This window comes from Sorghum bicolor, chromosome 4 (assembly GCF_000003195.3).
Source record: "Sorghum bicolor cultivar BTx623 chromosome 4, Sorghum_bicolor_NCBIv3, whole genome shotgun sequence".
In the NCBI taxonomy this organism is placed as follows: domain Eukaryota; kingdom Viridiplantae; phylum Streptophyta; class Magnoliopsida; order Poales; family Poaceae; genus Sorghum; species Sorghum bicolor.
This window is the reverse complement of record NC_012873.2, coordinates 61,400,572-61,422,165: the sequence shown is the minus strand read 5'-3', so window position 1 is coordinate 61,422,165 and position 21,594 is coordinate 61,400,572. Positions and strand designations below refer to the sequence as shown.

Genomic DNA, 21,594 nt, shown 5'->3' with positions numbered 1-21,594 from the left:
CTGCCTGCTCATGTCGAATTACTACTCCATACCTGCAGCTGCAAGCAAGCCCCCCCTCCACAGTTCCACTCACAATAAAAGGAGTTGGTTAGCTCAGCAGCAGGAGCACGCATAATACTGTCACTGCCTTGCTTCGGTTGATGGATTACAGTAATGCTACAAAAGTACTCCCTTCATCCAGACGCTTGACTTTTTTTATCTCAAGTTTAACCACTTATCTTATTCAAAAAAATTATGCAAAAATAGTCAAATTTAAGTCATTCTTCAAGAATTTTACCAAGCCACAACAAAATAATTGATATTCTGCACAAATTTTTGAAAAAGACAAGTAATCAAATTTGGTGTTGAAAAAGTCAAATGACTTATAATTTGGGATAGATTGAGTTTCGATCAGTGGGGCACACACAAAGCTTTGAGCCTAAGCAAAACGGTCTCATGTTCGCCCACATGAGGCGATGCGAGACAACGGCCGACGGCGGCGGATTGTGTACTCCAGCCGCTTGGTTTGGTACAAATCTGACGCGGAAAATGACCGATAAATATACAGAAGCATGGATTGTTTTGTTTCCGCAGCTACCGCGCGGTGGGTGGAAGGGAGACAGACAAAGGAGGGCCTGGAGGAAATCAGAAGGCAACAGATGCAATAGTCGGCCGGCTCACGGACATCGGTCAGTCAGATCGACGCACCATTAGTCATCTGCAGCAGAGACCACACATGGTTGTCTCCAATCAGTAACCCAGCTGAACCGAGCAATCTTTGGTCTGTGGTGTCAGCTGGAAATGCAACTTACCGTTGGGCGACTGGGAGCTGGCCACGGAGAAGTCCGAGGACGCCATCGGTATGGACATCGACAGCTGGGTCGCCGGGAACGACGGAGCGAGGCTTGCGGCGTTGTCGTCGGAGAGGCCCGGCCAGGAGTCCCTCGCCTTGGGCCACTCGTCGAAGAAGGGCCGCAGCGTCTGGTTCTCCTGCTGCTTGGCGGCGGATTCCATGGCCCCGAACTCGGAGTTCCCTAGGAAGGAGAGTGGCTGCTGCCGCTCCATCTTCGACAGCGAGGTGACTGTGCTCTGACCCAGGTTGCTCAGCGCCCCAAGCTGGGGGTAGCTCGAGAGCGGAAACGAAGAGGTTTGGGATGGCGGGAGGCGCCACTGGTTCTCCATTGATGAGTCAATGGCTTCTGCAATCAGCTGGTTGTGCTCCTCCGCCAAAGATCTTATTCCGTAGGCGTTGTACCTGAATTTCAAAAGGTAGGGTGGTGAACACCGCAAATTAGGAGATGCAAAGGGAAAAAAACACATGCCAACTACAGTATGATTGGTTTAAAGAAGGAACAGTATGCCAAATTAGTCGTCCTAAGAAGGAACAGATAATCAAAGCCCTACACAAGTTACATTTGTCCTTGGCTAGTACATGATCAAATTTATTGACACACTGAAAAACACAGCCATAGCATTCAAAATCAAATTACCCTTGAATTGATTCATTTTAGACTTGTGCAATGACCAAACACCTAAACAAACTGACCATGTTTGGTTTTTTAGTATGTAGGATTCAGATCAAAAGTATATTTACATGGCAAAATAGTGTCTACAAAGACACATGACAGTGTTTCAGTAAAATGAACGCATTTTGGTAAGTAACGCTATCAAGAAACAAAGCCTACCAACAAATCAATAGCGCGCAAGTAGCAACAAAGTGAAAGAACATGCGATGGTACACTAAGAACATCTGTTCAGTAAAACCAACAATTTGTATTGGTGCAAACAAAGCATTGGTATGGGCAAAAGGACATGTGGCCATGTTTCACCTATCACATTGAATGTTTGAATATATGCATAAAATATTAAATGTAGACTATTTACGAAACTAAAAACATAACTAAAGAATAATTTGCGAGACAAATCTTTTTAGCCTAATTAGTCCATGATTGGACACTAATTGTCAAATAAAACAAAAATGCTACAATACTTGTTAAACTTTAAGTCAATGGGAGTTTCATGTAAGTTTCATTTGCATTAAATAGGTTGCCACATAGGCTTTTTTGATGACATGGCAGTGTATTTAAGAAGAGAGAAGAAATGAGTTTCATCTAGGCCAGTCTCAATGCATGTTTTATTAGAGTGTCATGCACATTAAATAGGATGCCACATAAGCAAAAATGCTGACTTGGCAGGATCATTAAATGAAGGAGTTTCATCAGATGAGAGAGGAGTTTCAACCCCATAAAACTCATATGGCTCGGTTACCTAGTTTATAGTCTTGGTAACTGTGTCATGAAACTATGCATTGAGACTGGCCCTAGATGAAACTCTCTTGACACGATTACCAACTCTATATGAGTCTTGGAATTAAATGCCTATGAAACTATGAAATGAAACTCTCCATTAAAAGTAGGTGTTGCATCTAAATTTCATTTCATTTCACATGACATAGCAATCTTGGAAACAACGTCATAAAACTCTCCACTGAGACTGGCCTAACACCCCAACCAAACACCCAACTAGACTTCCAGTATGATGCACATGCTGCCTTTCAGTTCTATCAGTAGTTATGGACCAGATTTATTGTATGCTGCCCCCTAAAAGAGTTGCAAGAGCAACGACTTGATTCTGCAAAATCATAAAGACGTGGAGTAATGGCCAGGGAAGGACAGCATCAGCGAGCAGCAGGCACTAGCGTTGCGACCACTGAACACAAACAAGTTCCATCTTTATGGGCAGCACGTATTCGAAGGCCTTGTTTAGTTCGCAAAAATTTTCAAGATTCTCTGTCACATCGAATCTTTGATCGTATGCATGAAGCATTAAATATAGATAAAAATAAAAACTAATTGCACAGTTTACCTGTAATTTGTGAGATGAATCTTTTGAGCCTAGTTACTCCGTAATTGGACAATGTTTGTCAAATAAAAACGAAAGTGTTACAGTAGCTAAAAACCAAAATTTTTGCCGACTAAAGAAGGCTGAAGCTTGGTCTGTGCCAAAGCCAAGAAGGCTGGGCGCTGCACCTGCACGTCCACCTGACCTGAGAACAACTAATCTCGTAGAGACATGGACACTGCCCTGGGCTTCAGCAGGGGTTTAGAACTGAACCCAGAAAGCGTGGACAGACAACCAGCCAGCGCCTGAACTCTAGCGTAATTTCTTGCAGCGAGTAAAGTCCTAGTAGGTCATGCTGATTGCGCATGGCGCCAGTAAAGTACTGAGCACGCACTACACTACCGGTTTTGATTGCCACTGATTATAGTAGTATGGTGAATGGTGACCATCTGACGCCAATCAGTAAAAAAAAACCATAGCACTGTTAAGAAACAGGATGGCATTGAGCAGAGGTGGGAAAAAAAGGGGAAATAACAGTCACCTGAGATCCTTTGCAGTTCCACCACCAAGAGCTGCGTAGCTGGCAGCATTGTCCATGTGCAGCTGAGACGACCCCATCGACGAGGAGAACGGGGTAGAGATATTGCTGGCCCCGCCACCTCCACCGGTGCTGCCTGCAATGGCCGGGTAAAGAGAGTGATTCTGGAAGCAGCTGCCGTTGGTGGTGGTGGTGGCGGCGGCCAAGGCCAAGGGCGGAGCGGCGGAGACGGCAGCGGCGGTGGCGGGCGGTTGGGACTGGGGCACGAGCTGCGTTTCCACAGGCTTTCTTGAACGGTTGCGGCCGCGGTGCATGTGGCGCTCGCAGTACTTGGAGTCTGGGGCGGCCTCCTTGGAGCACCGCCACTTCTTGCCGTCCGTACGCCGGCACCGCCCCGGCTCCGGATCCAGTTTCTTGCCTAAGTAGTACGTCCCGTACCCACCAACTGCACAGATCACACCGAGAAAATCAGAGGCTGTTTGTTATCCGTTATTTAAGCATCATTTATGCGTTTGCTTTTATCATCTGCCTGTAGTACGCATGCATCTGGGCTCTGCCGTGTCCAAATGGATTGGCATTTGGTACAGGACGGTACCGATGCAGGCGCAAGGTACGCTTCCTATTCTTAGCAGTCGGACAGAAATGGCGAGCGGCGGAGCAGCTGCCGTGTGTTGCATTCAACGAAATTGCTTGCTGGCGAGTGGCGACCTCACCATTACTGATCATCGAGAAAGAGAGGAAATATATAAATGCAAAGCAAAAGTATTCGTACTATTGAGCCACAATGGTGCGTGCTACTGATGCTAACCTCTATTCCAACAACCAGTAAGCTCGGTATCAAATCAAACAGCACAAAATGACCGTCTCATCATTTGATGAATCTTGACGAGACCACGAGCTCAGATTAAAAAAAACAGAAACTTTCCCGGAGCAAATCGGAGGTCGTGTAAAACACACGCGCGGTTCTTGAATCGCGCATCAGGGATTAACAAATGACCGGAGCAAATTAACTAATCGAGGCAAAGTACACTTGATTACTTGATTGGAATAAACAAAGAGTCAGGACCCCGGGGACGGAGCAAGCAAGCACACAAGAAAGCAATAGTATACAGGAAGGATATGGCGGCTGGCATGGCGCCGAGGAGAGGGAGGAGGGATATGCCGTACGTGTGGGATGGCCGTAGAAGCGGGTTGCGAGGGAGTCGAGACCGCGGCGGATTGGAACCACGAGATCCGGCGGGACGGGCACGCCGGCCACCAGGTACTTGTATATGAGCGCCTGCTGCTCCAGCTCCTCGTACTGCGCCGGCGTGAACGGCACCACCGGCCTCGCGGCCGGCCACCGCGAGCTCAACTGGGCGTCCTCCCCCAGGCCGCCGCCGCCGCCCCTGCACCAGCACACATACCACCGCGTCACAACCGCGAACCAGACGGCAACAATGGGAGAGCCACGAGCGAAACGACGACGGCGAGTGGAGGTGGTGGAGTACTTACGCGGAGAGCGGGGTGGAGCGGCAGAAGGGGAGGAGCGACGCCGCCGTGGCCGTGGAGGAGCGGTGGTCGGCGCCTGCCGGGGAAAGAGAGGCATACGGCATCGCCATCTCAACCTGTCTCTCGCGCGCGCTGCTTGCTCCCCGCGGCCGGCCGGACGGCACCCCTCTTTAGAGCAACTCCAGCAGAGCTTCTACTCAAGCCCCAATAGCTAAATATGGGTGCTCAGACTAAAAACATTACTCCAGCACGGTCCCTACTCCAGACCCCATATTTGGCTGGGCACCCATATTTCTCTCCTAGACCCCATTCCTGTTGGCCCAACAGGGCAGCCCCCATCCTCCATCGCGTGTCCTAGCCTCAGCTCATGCTCCTTCTCTCTCTACCCTTGTATGTGCATGACACCCTACGGTAACCGGCTCGATGCTCTAATTGTGTCCATGTCCAAAGGAAGAAGAAAGAGGAAGAAGAAAAGGACACTGACGAGTGGGTCCCTTGTGTCATTCTCTCTGGAATAAGTTTGGGGGCCTAAATTTGGGTGCTACTGTTGGAGTTGAAGCAAAAAAATTGAGCCCCACGAAGTAGGAAGAGCACCCAAATTAAAAGTAGGGGTTTAGTTTTAGGGTCTAATGCTGGAGTTGCTCTTAATGAGCTTCCGGGCTCGTGATGTGCTTTGCTTCGCTCCCTCGCTGGTGCTCGCGCGCGCTGCCTTTATTGCCCCCTTTGTCTCTCTCTGCGTCGCTGTCTGCCTCGCGCTGGAGCGTCAGGCGTGTCGAGACTCCCGGCGAGGCGGCGAGCGAGCAGCGGGGGCGTTTGGACAGCCGACTGGAAACTAGTACTGTACATCCGGTCATTTGTTGATGGTTAGGGTCTTGTTTAGTTCCCAAAAAATTTTACAAAATTTTTCAGATTCCACGTCATATCGAATCTTTAGACACATGCATGAATTACTAAATATAGACAAAAATAAAAACTAATTGCACAGTTTGGTCGGAATTGACGAGATAAATCTTTTGAGCCTATTTAGTCCATGATTGGACAATATTTGTCAAATACAAACGAAAGAGCTACCGTGTCCATTTTGCAAAATATTTTGAAACTAAACAAGGCCTAGATTTGTGTTTAGATTCATCATATCAAATCTTTGGACACATACATTGATCACTAAATGTAAATAAAAAATAAACTAATTACACAGTTTGGTTTAGAATTGCGAGATGAATCTTTTAAGCCTAGTTAGTCTATGATTAGCCTTAAGTTCTATAATAACTCATATGTGCTAATGATATATTAATTATGATTAATAGATTTGTCTTGCAGTTTCTAGACGAGCTATGTAATTTGTTCTTTTATTAGTTTCTTAAAACCCCTCCCGATATCCTTCCGACACATACAACGTGACATCTAAAAAAATTTTAACTTCAATTTAAACAGGGCTAGTTCCGAAAACTTTTTGGTTTTCCAAACCGTAAAACTTTCGTTTTTATTTGATAAATATTATCTAATCATGGAGTAATTAGGCTTAAAAGATTCATTTACACGTAAACTGTACAATTAGTTTTTATTTTCATCTTTATTTAGTGCTTTATGCATGTGCCGCAAGATTCGATGTGACGGAGAATCTTGAAAAGTTTTTGATTTTTGGGGTGAACTAAACGAGGCCTTATATTTAGGGCTTGTTTAGATGCAAAAACTTTTTGGATTTTGACACTGTAGCACTTTCGTTTTTATTTGACAAACATTGTCCAATCATGGAGTAACTAGGCTTAAAAGATTTGTCTCGCGATTTACAGATAAACTGTGTAATTAGTTTTTATTTTTATCTATATTTAATACTTCATGCATGTGCTGTAAGATTCGATGTGACGGAGAATCTTGTAAAGTTTTGGATTTTTGGGTGCATCTAAACAAGGCCTTAGCCTTGTATTCTAGGGCCTTGTTTAGTTCCAAACAATTTTGTAAAATTTTTTAGATTCTCTGTCACGTCAAATCTTTATACTTATGCATGAAGCATTAAATATAGACAAAAATATAAACTAATTAGACAGTTCAATTGTAATTTGTGAGACGAATTTTTTAAGCCTAGTTAGTCTATAATAAACAATATTTATCAAATACAAATAAAAGTGCTACTGTGTCCATTTTGTACAAAATTTTGCAACTAAAGGCCTTGTTTAGTTCCAAAATTTTTTGAAAAAAACAACATTGTATCACTTTTGTTTTTATTTGACAAATATTGTCCAATCATAGAGTAACTAGGCTTAAAAAATTTATCTCGCAATTTACAGACAAACTGTGTAATTGGTTTTTATTTTCATCTATATTTAATGTTTATATGTTGTAAGATTCGATATGACGGATAATCTTAAAAAGTTTTGGGTTTTTGATAAACTAAACAAGGCCTAAACTTCAATCGCTACTCCTTCTATCCCAAAATAAATAAGTGTTATTTACGCTTCTCGAGAAATTCCTTTAACAAAATATATAGTAAAAAATATTAATATTTATAATAAATAATTAGTACCTTTTTAAATTTAATTTTTAACAAATTATTTAAAGATACAAATATTACACGTATTTTCTAAGTCAAATTTATGGTAAAAAAGCTAAAACGTCATTTTTTTGTACGGAGTGAGTACAGTATTGGTGTGGACAAGCCCGACACGAGGAGGGCACTACTGCGCTGGTACGGCACTGCTAGTAGCTGGGCGCGAAGCTCTACTAGGGGCTCCGGCCCAGCTAGATGCCAAGCGATGCCGGCTGTCCCTCTGGCGTTGTGGACTTGTGGTAGTCCACTAGTCCGAAGCACGGTAGCAGCGTAGCGAACTTGTGCGAGTACTCTCTTCTCAGGCGTTGTTTCATCATCCACTCGGAAAAAAAAGGCGTTGTTTCATCAAAAACAAAAAAAAATTCAAGATTATATCATATCGAATTTTATAATATATTCATAGGGCATTAAATATAGTTAAAATCAAAACTAATTACAAAGTTGGCTGTAAAAATTATGAAATAAATCTTTTAAGATTAGTTAGTTCATGATTGAAGAATAATTGTCAAATAAAAATAAAAGTATTATAATATATAAAATCAAAAAAATTAGGAACTAAACAAGACATGAGGATACTCTTCTGTTTCTTTTCTTTTTTTGAGAGATACTCTTCTGTTTCCTATGCTGCTTTGTTTGTTTCCGGGCTTTTATTTTTTGCGCGAGCGGCGAGTGGATATGGATGCAGCACTGTAGCGAAGGTGGTGACAACTGACAAGCATCAGACAGACGAGGGGGCGTGACTGTGGATTTTGGAATTTTCAAGATTCCTCTTCGGCTTGGAGTTTGATATTATAATATTTTTGTTTGTATTTAATAATTATTATCTAACTATAAATTAACTATATTTAAAAATTTATCTCATAAATTTGGCTTGTTTAATTCTGAAAACTTTTTTAGAGTTTGATATTATAATATTTTTGTTTGTATTTAATAATTATTATCTAACTATATATTAACTATGTTTAAAAATTTGTCTCATAAATTACAATTAAACTACGCAATTAATTTATGTATTTGTCTATATTTGTTTTATGAGCCATATTTTTCTGCCAGTAAATAGTGTTTTGGTGTCGTCGTGGTTTCGAGTTTTAGTAGGAGTTTTATTATAGTTTTATTTACATTTAATAAGTTTCTACATAGGTGCTTTTGATGGTGTGACAATATTTTTAAGAAAAGATAAAAAATTAAGTTCCATATAGGAATGAAACTCTCTTGACATAATTATCCACTCTAATCCTAGAATTAAGGAGCTGTTTGGTTGTTGCAACAGTAATGTCAACGTAATTAGTTCGATCGTCTTTCTCATCGGTAACGACCGCAGGTCTAAATCATTTGCGTTTGCAATATAGTCGACGGAACCAAACAGCTCGTAAATATCTATGAAACACAATGTCTATAGCCAGTGCAAATGACAAGCTTATCGAAATAAAGCAAAACCTGGCAGTATATAAGGGGTGGAGATATGATTTCCCTTGCGTTATATGTAGACTTTGTAGTAGAATGGAATCACAATGAATATTAAGTTCATACAAGCTGATAGTCCAAATCGTATGACGCATGCAACGTTGCTCGCTGGTCTGAAAAATTATGTTTGAAAGTATTGTTCGTTGATTTATTATGAAAGAAAAAATACTGTTAGCTAACAGAAAAAATACGGCTTATATATTGATTATTAGCACCACTAAGGTTAGATGATGGGGACACTATGACCGGCATGTAGTTTTCATTACAATCACACATCTCAAACTATGCATCTTCCATCGCACTATCCGGATTCCGGAGTGAAGTTATGGAGGGCCATGCATGCAAGTACTCTCTCGGTCTACATCTATGGAATGCTTGCAAGAAAAATATCTTAACTTTCACCAAATTTATAATGAATAGTGTTAATAATTATCTACCCAACTAAATTTACTAAAATATATTTAATAATGATATTTATCTTGTATTATAAATGGTAATACTTTTTTATATGAGAACAAACTTTAAAACATTTGACTCTTAAAAAAAGTGAGAACCACGTCCTCTTGTGGATAGAGGGAATATTATTTTGGATTGCTTCAAGATTGGGTAAGATGGTACTCCGTAAGTCCAACAAAATTCACCGGTTCTTCTTCAAAACACCAAATGAACACTCGATGACACTATGAAAAAATGGATGTGCAGAACTGATTACATCATTTTCCTCACCCGGTTTTGGTCACAACGATGATCTGACAAATGTTATGCAAGATAGCATGCATAGTTGGTGTTGCCCGAGTCAACCAGATAAAACTTACCTAAAATAGAAAATAATACATTACATAATACAAATACTTAGAACACGAGGAATCTAACTGTGTGTGAATTGAGTTAATAAGATGCCAACAAATGCATTTACCTAGCAGTTGAAAAACTTGTCACCATACCTAGCGAAGGAAGACGAGAAGAATTAGATTAACCAGAATAAATTGGTCATGAGATGGGGAATTATAGCGATGAGAAAAGAAAGAAACAAAGCGTCACAAATTTATTTTCGAGGAAAATGTAGTTTTTTCACGTAGGTGGACCCACCTTTACTGTTATTGGGGGTCTAAACATAGCAACCAAGACATTATCTTTGCGTGGACCCCATCTTAAGGCCTCTACAGACCTTAGACGTTTAAGATGCCCTTAAAGCGACTCCAACAGTTTTGTAAATTTTATTTGGCAAATGTTATTATTTGCGAACTTCCAAAATGATATGGAGAGGGAACAAAAAGAACATCTCCAAGTGTTTGGCAATTTTGACTTGGCAAAAACAAAATTCTACTAATTCTGAAAATCAACAAAGAAGCATGAGGTTATCAGCTTGCTATAAAAGCGTGCGCATGCAGAATGCTAAGCCTATCTAGGTGTGCATAAATGCCAAGAAAGGAGGAGAATTTTCCAAATTGCTATAAATGACAAACCCAATTGCCAAACTGTTGGATAGGAGATTTTGAGAGTTTTGGCAAAAAATAAAAATGCCAAACCTATTTGTAAAACTGTTGTAGTTGCTCAAGTATAACAAGGTTGATCCACCTGGCTAAATGGAGTCCACATCAAACAAATAGGCATGATGTGGTGTATAGAGAGAAGGGACGATGCTCGAATTTTGGCCAGTTGAATCGCACCACACAACCTGTTCCTAGGTAATTGCGAGTAAGGATGAAAACGGTCGAAAACGGTCGAAAAAACTCTTAAATTGTTTTCTATTTTTACATTTGAAATACGAAAACGAAAACGAAAATGGTAAAGTCGGACACAAAAACGAACGCGAACTTACAAAATATCGAGAATTCCGAAAACGAACCAATTCAAGCGGATTTATGTTGAACACGGACGATATACGAAAACTCAATACGAAATACCAATATGTAGTACCAAGTGCATGATTAACTATATACACGATCAAGTTTAAGTGCATATAATAATTAAAAAGTGTATGATCCTTGGTCTTAGGTATTTAATACAATAGTCCACACATAAATATAAGTCTAGAACAAGTAATTAATAGATACCAGGAACGCAGCTAGCCACCAGTAGAAAGAACGCAAATGCGTGATGAGTAGTATGTAATTAGGTTGTGTGACGGTGCAGTTGACTAAATTCGGTTTAAACCAAATTTTGAATTCAAAAAATTTCAAATTAATAGTAGAAAATTAGAAAACGGTCGAAAAATATCTAAACCGTTTTCTACTTTTACATTTGAAATACGAAACATCTAAAATACGAAAGCGAAAGCGGTAAAGTCGGACTAGAAAATACAAATTCGATCGGGTCAAATATAGAAACCGGTTCGGTTCGGCATATTTCCGTTTCGTTTTCATCCTTAATTGCGAGTGACAGCGTCATCATTTCACTCCCCACCTTCCTCCCTCCTGAGATCTTGCATGACACCCGCATAATCTTGCTCATCCTTGTGCTAATTCCTAGCGCACCTTCGCCCACACCCTGAATAAAAAGCCCCAAATCCTCACAAACCCTAATAGGCAGACCCGCCACCGGGGCCATATGCTAGAATAGGTTGCAAATCCAAGAGGATGTTTACACTAATACCAGTGAAGATCGTATCAACTTGGCTCCCAGGTTCCAATTCCACCTCTACAAAGCAACAACCCCCTGCCTCTACATCTTCTTGGCCTATGTAAGCTTTAGAAGGATGAGCACAACAGATCGTATGCAATGTAAGCTTTAGAATATTTCCTCCGTCAAAAAAAACACAATTTTGCATTGATGTAATTACCTAATTAAATGCCTCTATGTACAACTATAAGAGCTAGTACAGCCTAGCTTTATGGAATAAGGTTGTGTTTAGTTTTTGAAGGGAAAAATTTCGTGATATTATAGCATTTTCGTTTGTTTGTAGTAATTATTATCTGATCATGGACCAACTAGGCTTAAAAATTCGTATCGTAAATTTTAACAAAATTGTGTAATTAATTTTTATTTTTTTCTATATTTAATATTTTATGTATACGTTTAAAGATTTGGTGTGATGAAGAATCTTAACAAAATTTTAACAAGGTCCGAGCAACGAGTGGACAGGAGCGGGTCACGTCCGTGCGTGGGCTGCAGCGTTGCGGTTGATTTTTTTTTTTCTTATGGCGCATCATTTTTTTTAACGGGTAGGAGTAGTACTCAATGGGGACACGTCGAGGAATTTTGTTTTGTGTAGATCCCTTAGATGTCAAACCAGGCTTGGACCCCATGTGTGCAAATATTACGGGACAAATTTGAACTGCACAATTGTAGACTTTGGCATTGTTTAGTTGCAAAATATTTTACAAAATATGAATAATACCAATTTCGTTTGTATTTGACAAATATTGTCCAATCATAGACTAAATAGGTTCAAAAGATTCGTCTCGTCAATTTCGACCAAACTGTGTAATTAGTTTTTATTTTCATCTATATTTAATACCTCATGCATACGTCTAAAGATTCGATGTGACGGGGAATTAAAAAATTTTGCAAATTTTTTTGGAACTAAACAATGTGAGGGAGGGAGTAATAAAGTTACAACCTCATAAGTTGGCTATATTGATAACTATATATTAATGTATATGGCATTACATTGCTACTACTGCTCACTATATATTGGCATTGCATTGTGCTACTACGGCCCTTATCAGTTGGCCGTTGAAGCGCCATTGTAGCAGACGAGCAAAACTGCAACGCAAGGTAGCAGATCCACCGGGCGCGGTCTTGTGAAGTTGAGGCCTGCTCATCATACAACGTGTTGGGTCCTGCTCATCATACTGTAACTAGTATAGAGGCAGTGTTAACACTACAGCTTTATTTCACGAATGCATATATAAACAACTAAAGAATGGTTACGAAAATATTATAACAACATTGGTGATATCGCTTAGCGGTCCACATGTATATCTTGCGCGTAGACATTTCGCTCTGTGCTCGACAAATATCTCTTGGCGTAGACATACCGCTTTGTCTCGACGTGGATCTCTCGACGTAGACATATTTTTAACGTACTAAAAGTATGAAAAAAAATAGTGGGTCAACATACTATTATGAGCCACACAGCACACATAAAACTTTTGCAGTATATATTACTGTGCGACTATAGCCGATACTCAAGCAGCTTCTGCTTACCACTCATCTGCAACCCATCCATACAATAGCACTAAGAGCTTATATGTGTTACGGCCTAGGGGAAAAACTAAACATGATCAATTTTCTAGAGATCTATGCATGCATATATGAGCACCTCTTTCGGAAAAAAAGCACACAACTCAATGTGAGTACTGATGGCAAAGATAAAATTGCTATTTTGTCTAACCAAGCTTAAATAGAAGGATTGCTTTTGGGAAATTTTAATTTAGTTACATAATTACTGAAATAGTCGTAAGATCTCAATGAAAAAATAGCAGCAGCATCTAGCTAAAGCATCGGTAATAGTGATTAGCAGAGGTTCTAACTAAGTAAAGATGCATGATATGTTTGAGCGCATATGTTTTCTAAAACTACAACTCTGGTTCAAAGGTCCTACATTGTTCCTAATCTAGACAACTAAATTTTTGTCTCATTACCAGACAACTGACAACTGCATGGCCAGCTTTGCTTTCCAAGCCACTGATCATGTACATATCATCATTGAGAAAATGTCTGGCCTTATTATAATTTGTTTTGACAGTAGAGGTTGGCACATGTCACATTTAGGAAATCTAACTTGGCTAGGACAACTGTCATTGATAGTGTCTTTTCTGCTTACAGTTGTATTTCAAAGTCCAAATAGGTTCCAAGAAATTATCTTGGAATAATCCAAGCAGATCACTCTCATTGCTAATCAGTCTGGGTTAGAAAAGAACCTACATGAAGAGAAAGGATTTACCTTAAGAGGAGTAAATTATCTGAACAGAGAAAGTAGTGAAGTACTCCATTAGGATCCAGGAACAAAGGTTAGCTGAAATAAAAAAAAGATAAATACACATGTTGAAGTTGTTGTAGGTCTTAACTAAATTTCATTACTTCAGAACTGTTAAGTCTATAACTGATAACTGAATGAGAGTTCAAATCCAGATTAGTCAAGGCTCTCATACTGCACACACATGCACCGATAGTGAAAACTGAGGCTTTGTTTAGTTCGCAAAATTTTTTAAGATTCTCTGTCACATTAAATTTTTAAACACATGTATGAGCATTAAATATAAATAGAAAATAATTAATTGCATTGTTTGTCTGTAATTTGCGTGACGAATTTTTTAAGTCTAGTTAGTTCATGGTCGAACAATAATTATTAAATATAAAAAAATATATTACAGTAGCCAAACCTTTTTTTTGGACTACACAAGGCCATAGCAGTAGTATACTCCGACGTATATAGGTATAGGTACGCAGATACAGTACTGTACTCCATGCCACGACAAGTCACATGCCGTGCCACGACGAAAAACAAAGAAATGACAGTGGCAGGAGCCAATTGCCCACTGCCCGCGTACCGGGGACAGCAGCAGCAGCGACGTCACGCTGAAGTGAACCGGCCAGCAGCATCAGGCTCACGGCGCCCGGCCGCGGCCACTACAACTCTACAAGCTGACCCGCGCCCAGCGCGCGGCGACCGGCGAGAGAGCCTGCGCGCTGCGGCGTCCATCACGCCTGGTCGAATCCATCTCGAACCTGCCGCGGCGACTCGCGCCGTGTCGTCGCTACTCTCCGATGGACAGCGTTGCTAAAAGCTCCTACGGTAGACTTAAAGGAGTAATGTACTGTAGAGTCTACTACTCGGACGCTGCAGGGCGCAGCGACGAGGAGCGAGCAACGGAACCAGAGTAAAATACTCCCTCCGTTCTTTGAAGACCTTCAAGAGTGACGTTTTTTATAAAAAAAATATAAAATAAATAAATTATTACTAGAATAATTTTTATAATAAAATAAATCATAACAAAATATATAATATTTATATAAAAATTTTGAATAAGATAAACGGTTAAACAGAATAACACGAAGTCTAAAATAAAATTTTTAATGAGATGGAGGGAGTATACATTTAGACTGGGGTCGGTCATCATGTCCAATTTCCAGCTTTGCAGGGTGAAGTTAGGTCTTGTTTAGCTGAGGAGTTGAAAATTCTTTTAGTATTGTGTCACTTTTATTTTTATTTGATAATTATTATTTAGGTATAAATTAATTAAGTTTAAAAGATTTATCTCACAAATTGTAAATAAAATAAGGAATTAATTATTTTTATTTATATTTTAATATTATATGCATGTGCCGCTAAATAACTAAGGCCTTGTTTAAATCCAAAAGGTTTTTGAATTTTAATACTGTAGCATTTTAGTTTTTATTTAATAAATATTGTTCAATTATAAAGTATCTAGGCTTAAAAAATTCGTCTCACGATTTTACAGGCAAACTGTTTAATTAGTTTTTATTTTTATTTATATTTAATGCTTAATACATCTACCGCAAAATTCGAGATGACAAGAAATCTTAAAAAAAATTTGGTTTTTGGAGTGACCTAGGCCTTGTTTAGGGTGCGTGCGTTCATGGCACATGGCAGCTCTTTGATGGAATGGAACGTCGGCTCCACCCCACATCATATCAAATCTTGCTCTATATATATATATATATATATATATATATATATATATATATATATATATATATATATATATATATATATATATATATATATATAGCAATAAATATATATTAAAAAATAATTGATTAGTCTGTTTGCTTGTAATTTACGAGATAAATCTTTTGAGTCTAATTAGTCTATAATTAAATAATATTTATCAAATATAAAAACTTTTCAAAATTCTTTATCACATCGAATCTTGCGGTACATGCATTAATCATTAAATATAAATGAAAACAAAAACTAATTGTATAGTTTTTCTGTAAATCACGAGACAAATCTTTTAAAGCTAGTTACTTTAAGATTAAATAATATTTGTTAAATAAAAATAAAAGTGCTACAGTGTTAAAATCTAAAAAATAGATTTAAACAAGGCCCTAGATGTCTTCCGTGCAAACGGCCGCTGAAAAAGACTAGGGTCTTGTTTAGTTCCAAAATATTTTGCAAAATCGACACTGTAGCTTTTTCGTTTGTGTTTGACAAATATTGTCCAATCATGGACTAACTAGGCTCAAAAAATTCGTCTCGTCTATTTCGACCAAACTGTGCAATTAGTTTTTATTTTTGTCTATCATGCATGTGTCTAAAGATTCGATGTGTCGTGGAATCTGAAAAATCTTGCAAATTTTTTTTGAACTAAACAAGATCTAACAGCGTTTGCGTGGAAGAAAGAAAGCGAGGAAGAAAAAAAAGGGCTCGAGCACCCGCTTCCGCTTCGGCAGCAGGCAAGGCATCCACGTGTGGGAATCTCCCGGAGGCCGGAGGGTGGGGGAGCCGAAGAGGGGAAGCTATGTTAGACGAATATAGGTATGAGTATTTGATACAATACGTATTGAATATGTGGATACACGTTTTCTCAAAAAAAAAAAATTGGGCCTTATTTAATTTTGGCACCGTAGCATTTTTGTTTTTATTTGACAAATATTATCTAATTATAGATTAACTAGTCTTAAAAGATTTATCTCGTGATTTACATGCAAATTATGTAATTAGTTTTTATTTTTATTTATATCTAATGATTCATGCATATGTTCCAAAATTTGATATGACGAAGAATCTTAAAAAAATTTTGGTTCTCAGGATTAACTAAACAAGGCTCTATTAAAATAATGTACCCGACTATCCGTATTCGTATAGTAGTGAAATTAAAAAAAAATTCGCATCTAAAGAAGGCCTTGGAGTATCCGTGTAATAAGACAGCGGAACAGTTCGGCCGGTAGCTATTCGCGGTAGGAAGAGCGACAGGTTCGGGAGTAATAAATGCCTGTAGCTCGTAGGGGCACGGTCGTCGCCCGGCGACCGGGCGGCCGCCGCGCGCGCCTCGGTCGCCATGCCACCTGCAGCATCAACCCCCCTGCATGCATGCCATGCATGGCGCCGTAGCGGCAGGGGCAGCAGGCCAGTAGCGCCGTAGCGGGTTCCGTCCGTTCCTGGCCTGCCCCATCTACTCCTCCTGCCACTGAGGACTTGTTGGTTGGCAATTTTTTTGAATTTTGAGTACTATAATATTTTATTTGTATTTAGTAATTATTATATATTTATAAATTAATTAGATTTAAAAAAATTCTCACGCAAATTATAAATAAATTGTGTAATTTATTTTTATTTTTTCTATATTTAATCCTTGCTACAAAATTTGATACGACTAAAAATCTAAAAACTTGCAAAAATGCGGAGCAGCGTGGTGCGCGGAGGGGCGAGCTGGCAACTGTCTAGGAGTAGAGTATCCTGTATCCTAGCTAGGATAGGCTAGCTTTCCGTTGGCGTGGTTGGGCTTTGCTGGACAGCTGGTGCACGTGACGGGGCGGGAGGGGGCATGCTTCCCTATATTGGCAGCTACTCCCGCCGTAGCCCCTCGAGGCCTCGACCGGATGATGCCATGTCACATCACGCACTTGCCCTCAAAAAAAGAAAAAAAAATCACGCACTTGCCTGCACTGCATCTGGGCCTTTCACGTCAGGCTCAGGCACCGTCACTTCAGGGGCGAGGGGAGCATGGCTGCATGGTGTGCCCCGTGCCCATGCACCACGCATCATTCGTACGTACAGCTGTTAATCGGGATCGGCTTGGAGTCTCAACTCAAGGGATCGATAAAAAAGCATTGCGAGCATTAGCTGGCCTCGTGCCGTCCGGCCGGATGCGTTGCTTCACGCCGAAGCTTTTTCGTAGCGTCCATCACACCCACTGCACGCCTTGTTTAGCTCCACCACAAAGTTTAAAAAAAACTTTTTAAAATTTTTCATCATATCAAAACTTACGGTACATATATAAAATAAGATTTGATGTGCAACATGTACTACAGACTATGTGCCATCTCATACGGAGTTTAGAGTACATTTGCAGTCGCGTCTGTTTTTCACGATGAGGCCTATTAGTTTCGTCGAAATTTAACTTATGCTAATATTATTTCTTCACTAAAAAGTATGGCTAAAATAGTGCTAAAGAACAATTAAAGCCTCAGTATCAGTATATATTATGGCTATAATATCAGCAATACTCCTAAACATTTTTCTATGACGAGGACACCTAAACAGTTGCGAATGCATACAGACGGTAAAGCACTATAAGCCCCTAAAAAGTTGGTGATATACCGTATACATGAACGAACTCGATCACCCTTGGACCCGCCGGTCGTAGTACCACTGCATTTGACTCCCACAAAGCGTGGTCAAAGAAAAGTGACTTTACTGGCGGGGTAAGAAAAAGGTTTACCAATGTTTCGCAAAAAAAGGTTTTACCGCGCGCAAAAGCGATCGAAGTGACAATGCTGGATGTACGCACCTGACTGATGTTGATACCAGCCACTACTTACAGCCAGCCAGCCAGGAGCGCATGCAGGCCGCAGCATGGGTCTGGTACTCTGGTGGTGGGATTTGAAGTCGTATGCTTGTTCACGCGCGGGACTGGGACGGCGTTCGTCAGGTAGCTGCTGCCCGCGCGTGTTGCGCGACGCCGGGCGCGCGGCCGGGCATGCACTGCACTGGCAACCCGTGTGCACGCCGCGCGTGGTCCAGATCCCCGACCGGGCAGACGACGACGGCCGGTCCAGGTCCAGCGGCTGGGCAGGCACAAGGTTGGGAGGTACCACTACCACCACGCCTCGCTCGTCCGATTATGGAGCAAGAGCACACCTGTCGTCACGCGCGTCATTGTAAGGCGTAACGATCAGAAAATCTTTCCGCTTCAAGCACGCCCGTGGTGCACGTACATATCGCATGCGACGACCCTGATCCACCGTTCGTTTCACGTGTAGGGGTAGGGTGGAGAGAGATCAAATCAGGGGGAAGAGCGACGACGATGAACAACTGGCTAGTGCGAACGAGGCATCGGCGTGGGCAGTCTATTTTTGGCTTCTGCCTAAGCATGCAAGTTGGGGCGGGTTATGGCATCAACCCACTGGGCTGCCCGCGCCGCTAACCCACTGGGCTACTTAGGATAGCCCACTTAGATAGAGTGGGTTGAAGTGCCCAACCCACAAGTACCCAGCGGCAACCCACATACATTCTGCCGCCGTCGTGGCATCGTCCGCCTCGTCGTACTGTAGGTTGCCGAGGGCACGGGTGCGGCCTAGGCGACTGACATGGACGGCACGGCCACGGGCAGCATGCTGCTGCAATTGCGAGGCGTCGTCGGCGGCGCGAGCTGGATGGCGGGGCGTCGCCGCGTCGGAGGTCGGCGGCGGCGGCATGCTGCTGCCACTGCAGGCTCGCGAAGTCCCCGAAGTTGAGGTAGGAGGCGTAGCCGTGGAGGGCGAGCACGACGATGTCGGTTGCGTTGAATCGGAGACCAAAGGCGCAGCGATCCGCACGCGCACCGGCCGGCCAGCAGCAGGTGCTGCAAAGGGACAGGAACTGGATGACGGTCGCCGGCCGTTTTCTCATTTCCCTGCGGGCCAGCACAACGCAATTTGCATCGGTTGATCGGTGTTGAATACGTGCGTTCGGCCATGGCCATTCGCCCATTCCAGAACATCCCGAGAGATGAGAGTCCGTCCATAGAGGAGACTAGCAGATAGCAGCGGACGTGCGTTGCGGCACTTTGCGGGCTGCCACTACTACCCACAACGAGAGAGCGGCGAGTCGTGGGCTGCCGCATCAGCCCACGTAATGCTTGCAGTTGATGCGGACTCGGGGTGGGCTACCCACCGCCGCCCCACTTGCATCCTTACTTCTGCCGCGACTGTGTTTAGATACAACTAAAATCTCAAAACTTTACAAGATTCTATGTCACATTGAATCTTGCGGCATATGCTTGAAGTATTAAATATAAATAAAAAGAATAACTAATTACACAGTTTACATATAAATCACGAGACAAATCTTTTAAGCTCAGTTACTTCATAATTAGACAATGTTTGTCAAATAAAAATAAAAATATTACAGTGTCAAAATCCAAAAACTTTTTGCATCTAAACAAGACCTGTGTCCTGCTGTGTAATATCTGGATGGACCTGCAGACGGATACACACATGCATCGAGACCGTACGTCGTCTATCGAGTGCCTAGTGCAAATCTTTCTCTTTTCTCGGCAGCTTGTGTCCGCTCCTGGCAGCAGATTTTTATTACGTGGAACAAGTGTAGGACTGTAGGAGTATTTTGACCAAAGCGTAAAAAAAACCAGCAGTAACTTTTACAGCATGAAGAGCTGAATATCACGGTTTACTCGGACCGTTTCCAGGCACCCAATCTGCCGATCACGTCCATGTCCATGGTGCAGGCCCTTCACGGCTGGCTGTGCAATAAAACTATGCAACCTCAGCAGTGTGAACAAGGTCATGAACCGGGCAGCGCAACCGGAAGAAGCCGCTACGTGTGGGTGGCCCGCAGGACAGTTGTGCCAAGGACAAGTAGTAGGCCCGAGGGCTCTGGACGACCTTGCTCCTCGGCCCCTGGGGACACGGACACCCGCAACCGCAAGCGGCGGCAGGCCCAGCTCCAGCAGTCCAGCTCGGTCCGCACCGCACGGTCCCGCCCCGGCACCCTACTCGGCCGTGCCTTTCCCGGACAGCACATGCACGTGACGGCACGGGGGAGGCATGCCCCCTCTCCAGGACCAGTCCGTCGCCTCGCCTGCTACTGCTACAGAGCCCCGTCCATATCCATCCGCCTACTGTTCTGCTGACAGGTGGCCTCACCGGGGTAGTCCTGTCCTCCATTTGGACCTTGTTTACTTTCAAAATATTTTGCAAAATAGAAATAGTAGCACTTTCGTTTGTATTTGACAAATATTAGCCAATTATGGACTAACTAGGCTCAAAAGATTCGTCTCATCAATTTCGACCAAACTGTGCAATTAGTTTTTATTTTCATCTATATTTAATACTCTATGCATACGTCTAAAAATTCGATGTGACGAGGAATCTGGAAAGTTTTTGCAAAATTTTTGGGAACTAAACAAGGCCTTGATCTACGGCGGCCGGCGTCTTTGCGCCATTATTGGCGGTAATGATCGTCTTCTGTAGACTCACTTTGACTACAGTGTACAGACTACTGGAGCCGGTTTGGAGCTACTGTAAAAGTCAGCAGAGAAAACCAGAGAGGCAGTGACGAGGATTGGTGCAGCAGTAGTAGCCGCTGCACGGCCTCGCACTGCGGTCTGCAGCAGTAGCCGCTCCTGCTTACGAGGAAGACGGGAGCGCCGGTTGGACGTAGGAGGGTCATCTGAAGCGGTCCATGGAAGGGTCCTCCGAAGATTCGTCTCGTGATTTACAGCTAAACTGTATAATTAGTTTTTGTTTTCGTCTATATTTAATGTTTCATGCATGTACCACAAGATTCGATGTGACGAAGAATCTTAAAAATTTTTTAGAACTAAACATGGCCTCATCTGAGCGGTCGAGTAGGAGGTAGGATAGCCGGCGTTACATGGCGAGAACCAGGAAAATGGTGGCCAGCAAATGCACAACAATGAAGTTAGATCAAGTATTACACGTAGATCCTAATCAGTCCATGTCATCAAAATTCTACGTGGCAGAAAATACCGTTGGCTAATTTATTATAAGAAAAAACACTGCTGAATGGCTGGTACATTCGGTTGATAAGCTCAAACAAACAAGGCGGACTGTAGCACTTTCATTTTTTTTTGACAAA

At 41.9% G+C, this 21,594-nt stretch overlaps 1 protein-coding gene across 1 annotated transcript; it reads right to left on the bottom strand.

The window, feature by feature from the left end:
• LOC8073168 (growth-regulating factor 4) lies at positions 330-5,501 on the bottom strand. Its single transcript, XM_021458792.1, is given in 5 exon segments — positions 330-697; positions 792-1,234; positions 3,362-3,803; positions 4,526-4,746; positions 4,826-5,501. Coding segments are annotated over 5 exon segments (1,248 nt in total). The 5' UTR covers positions 4,960-5,501; the 3' UTR covers positions 330-689.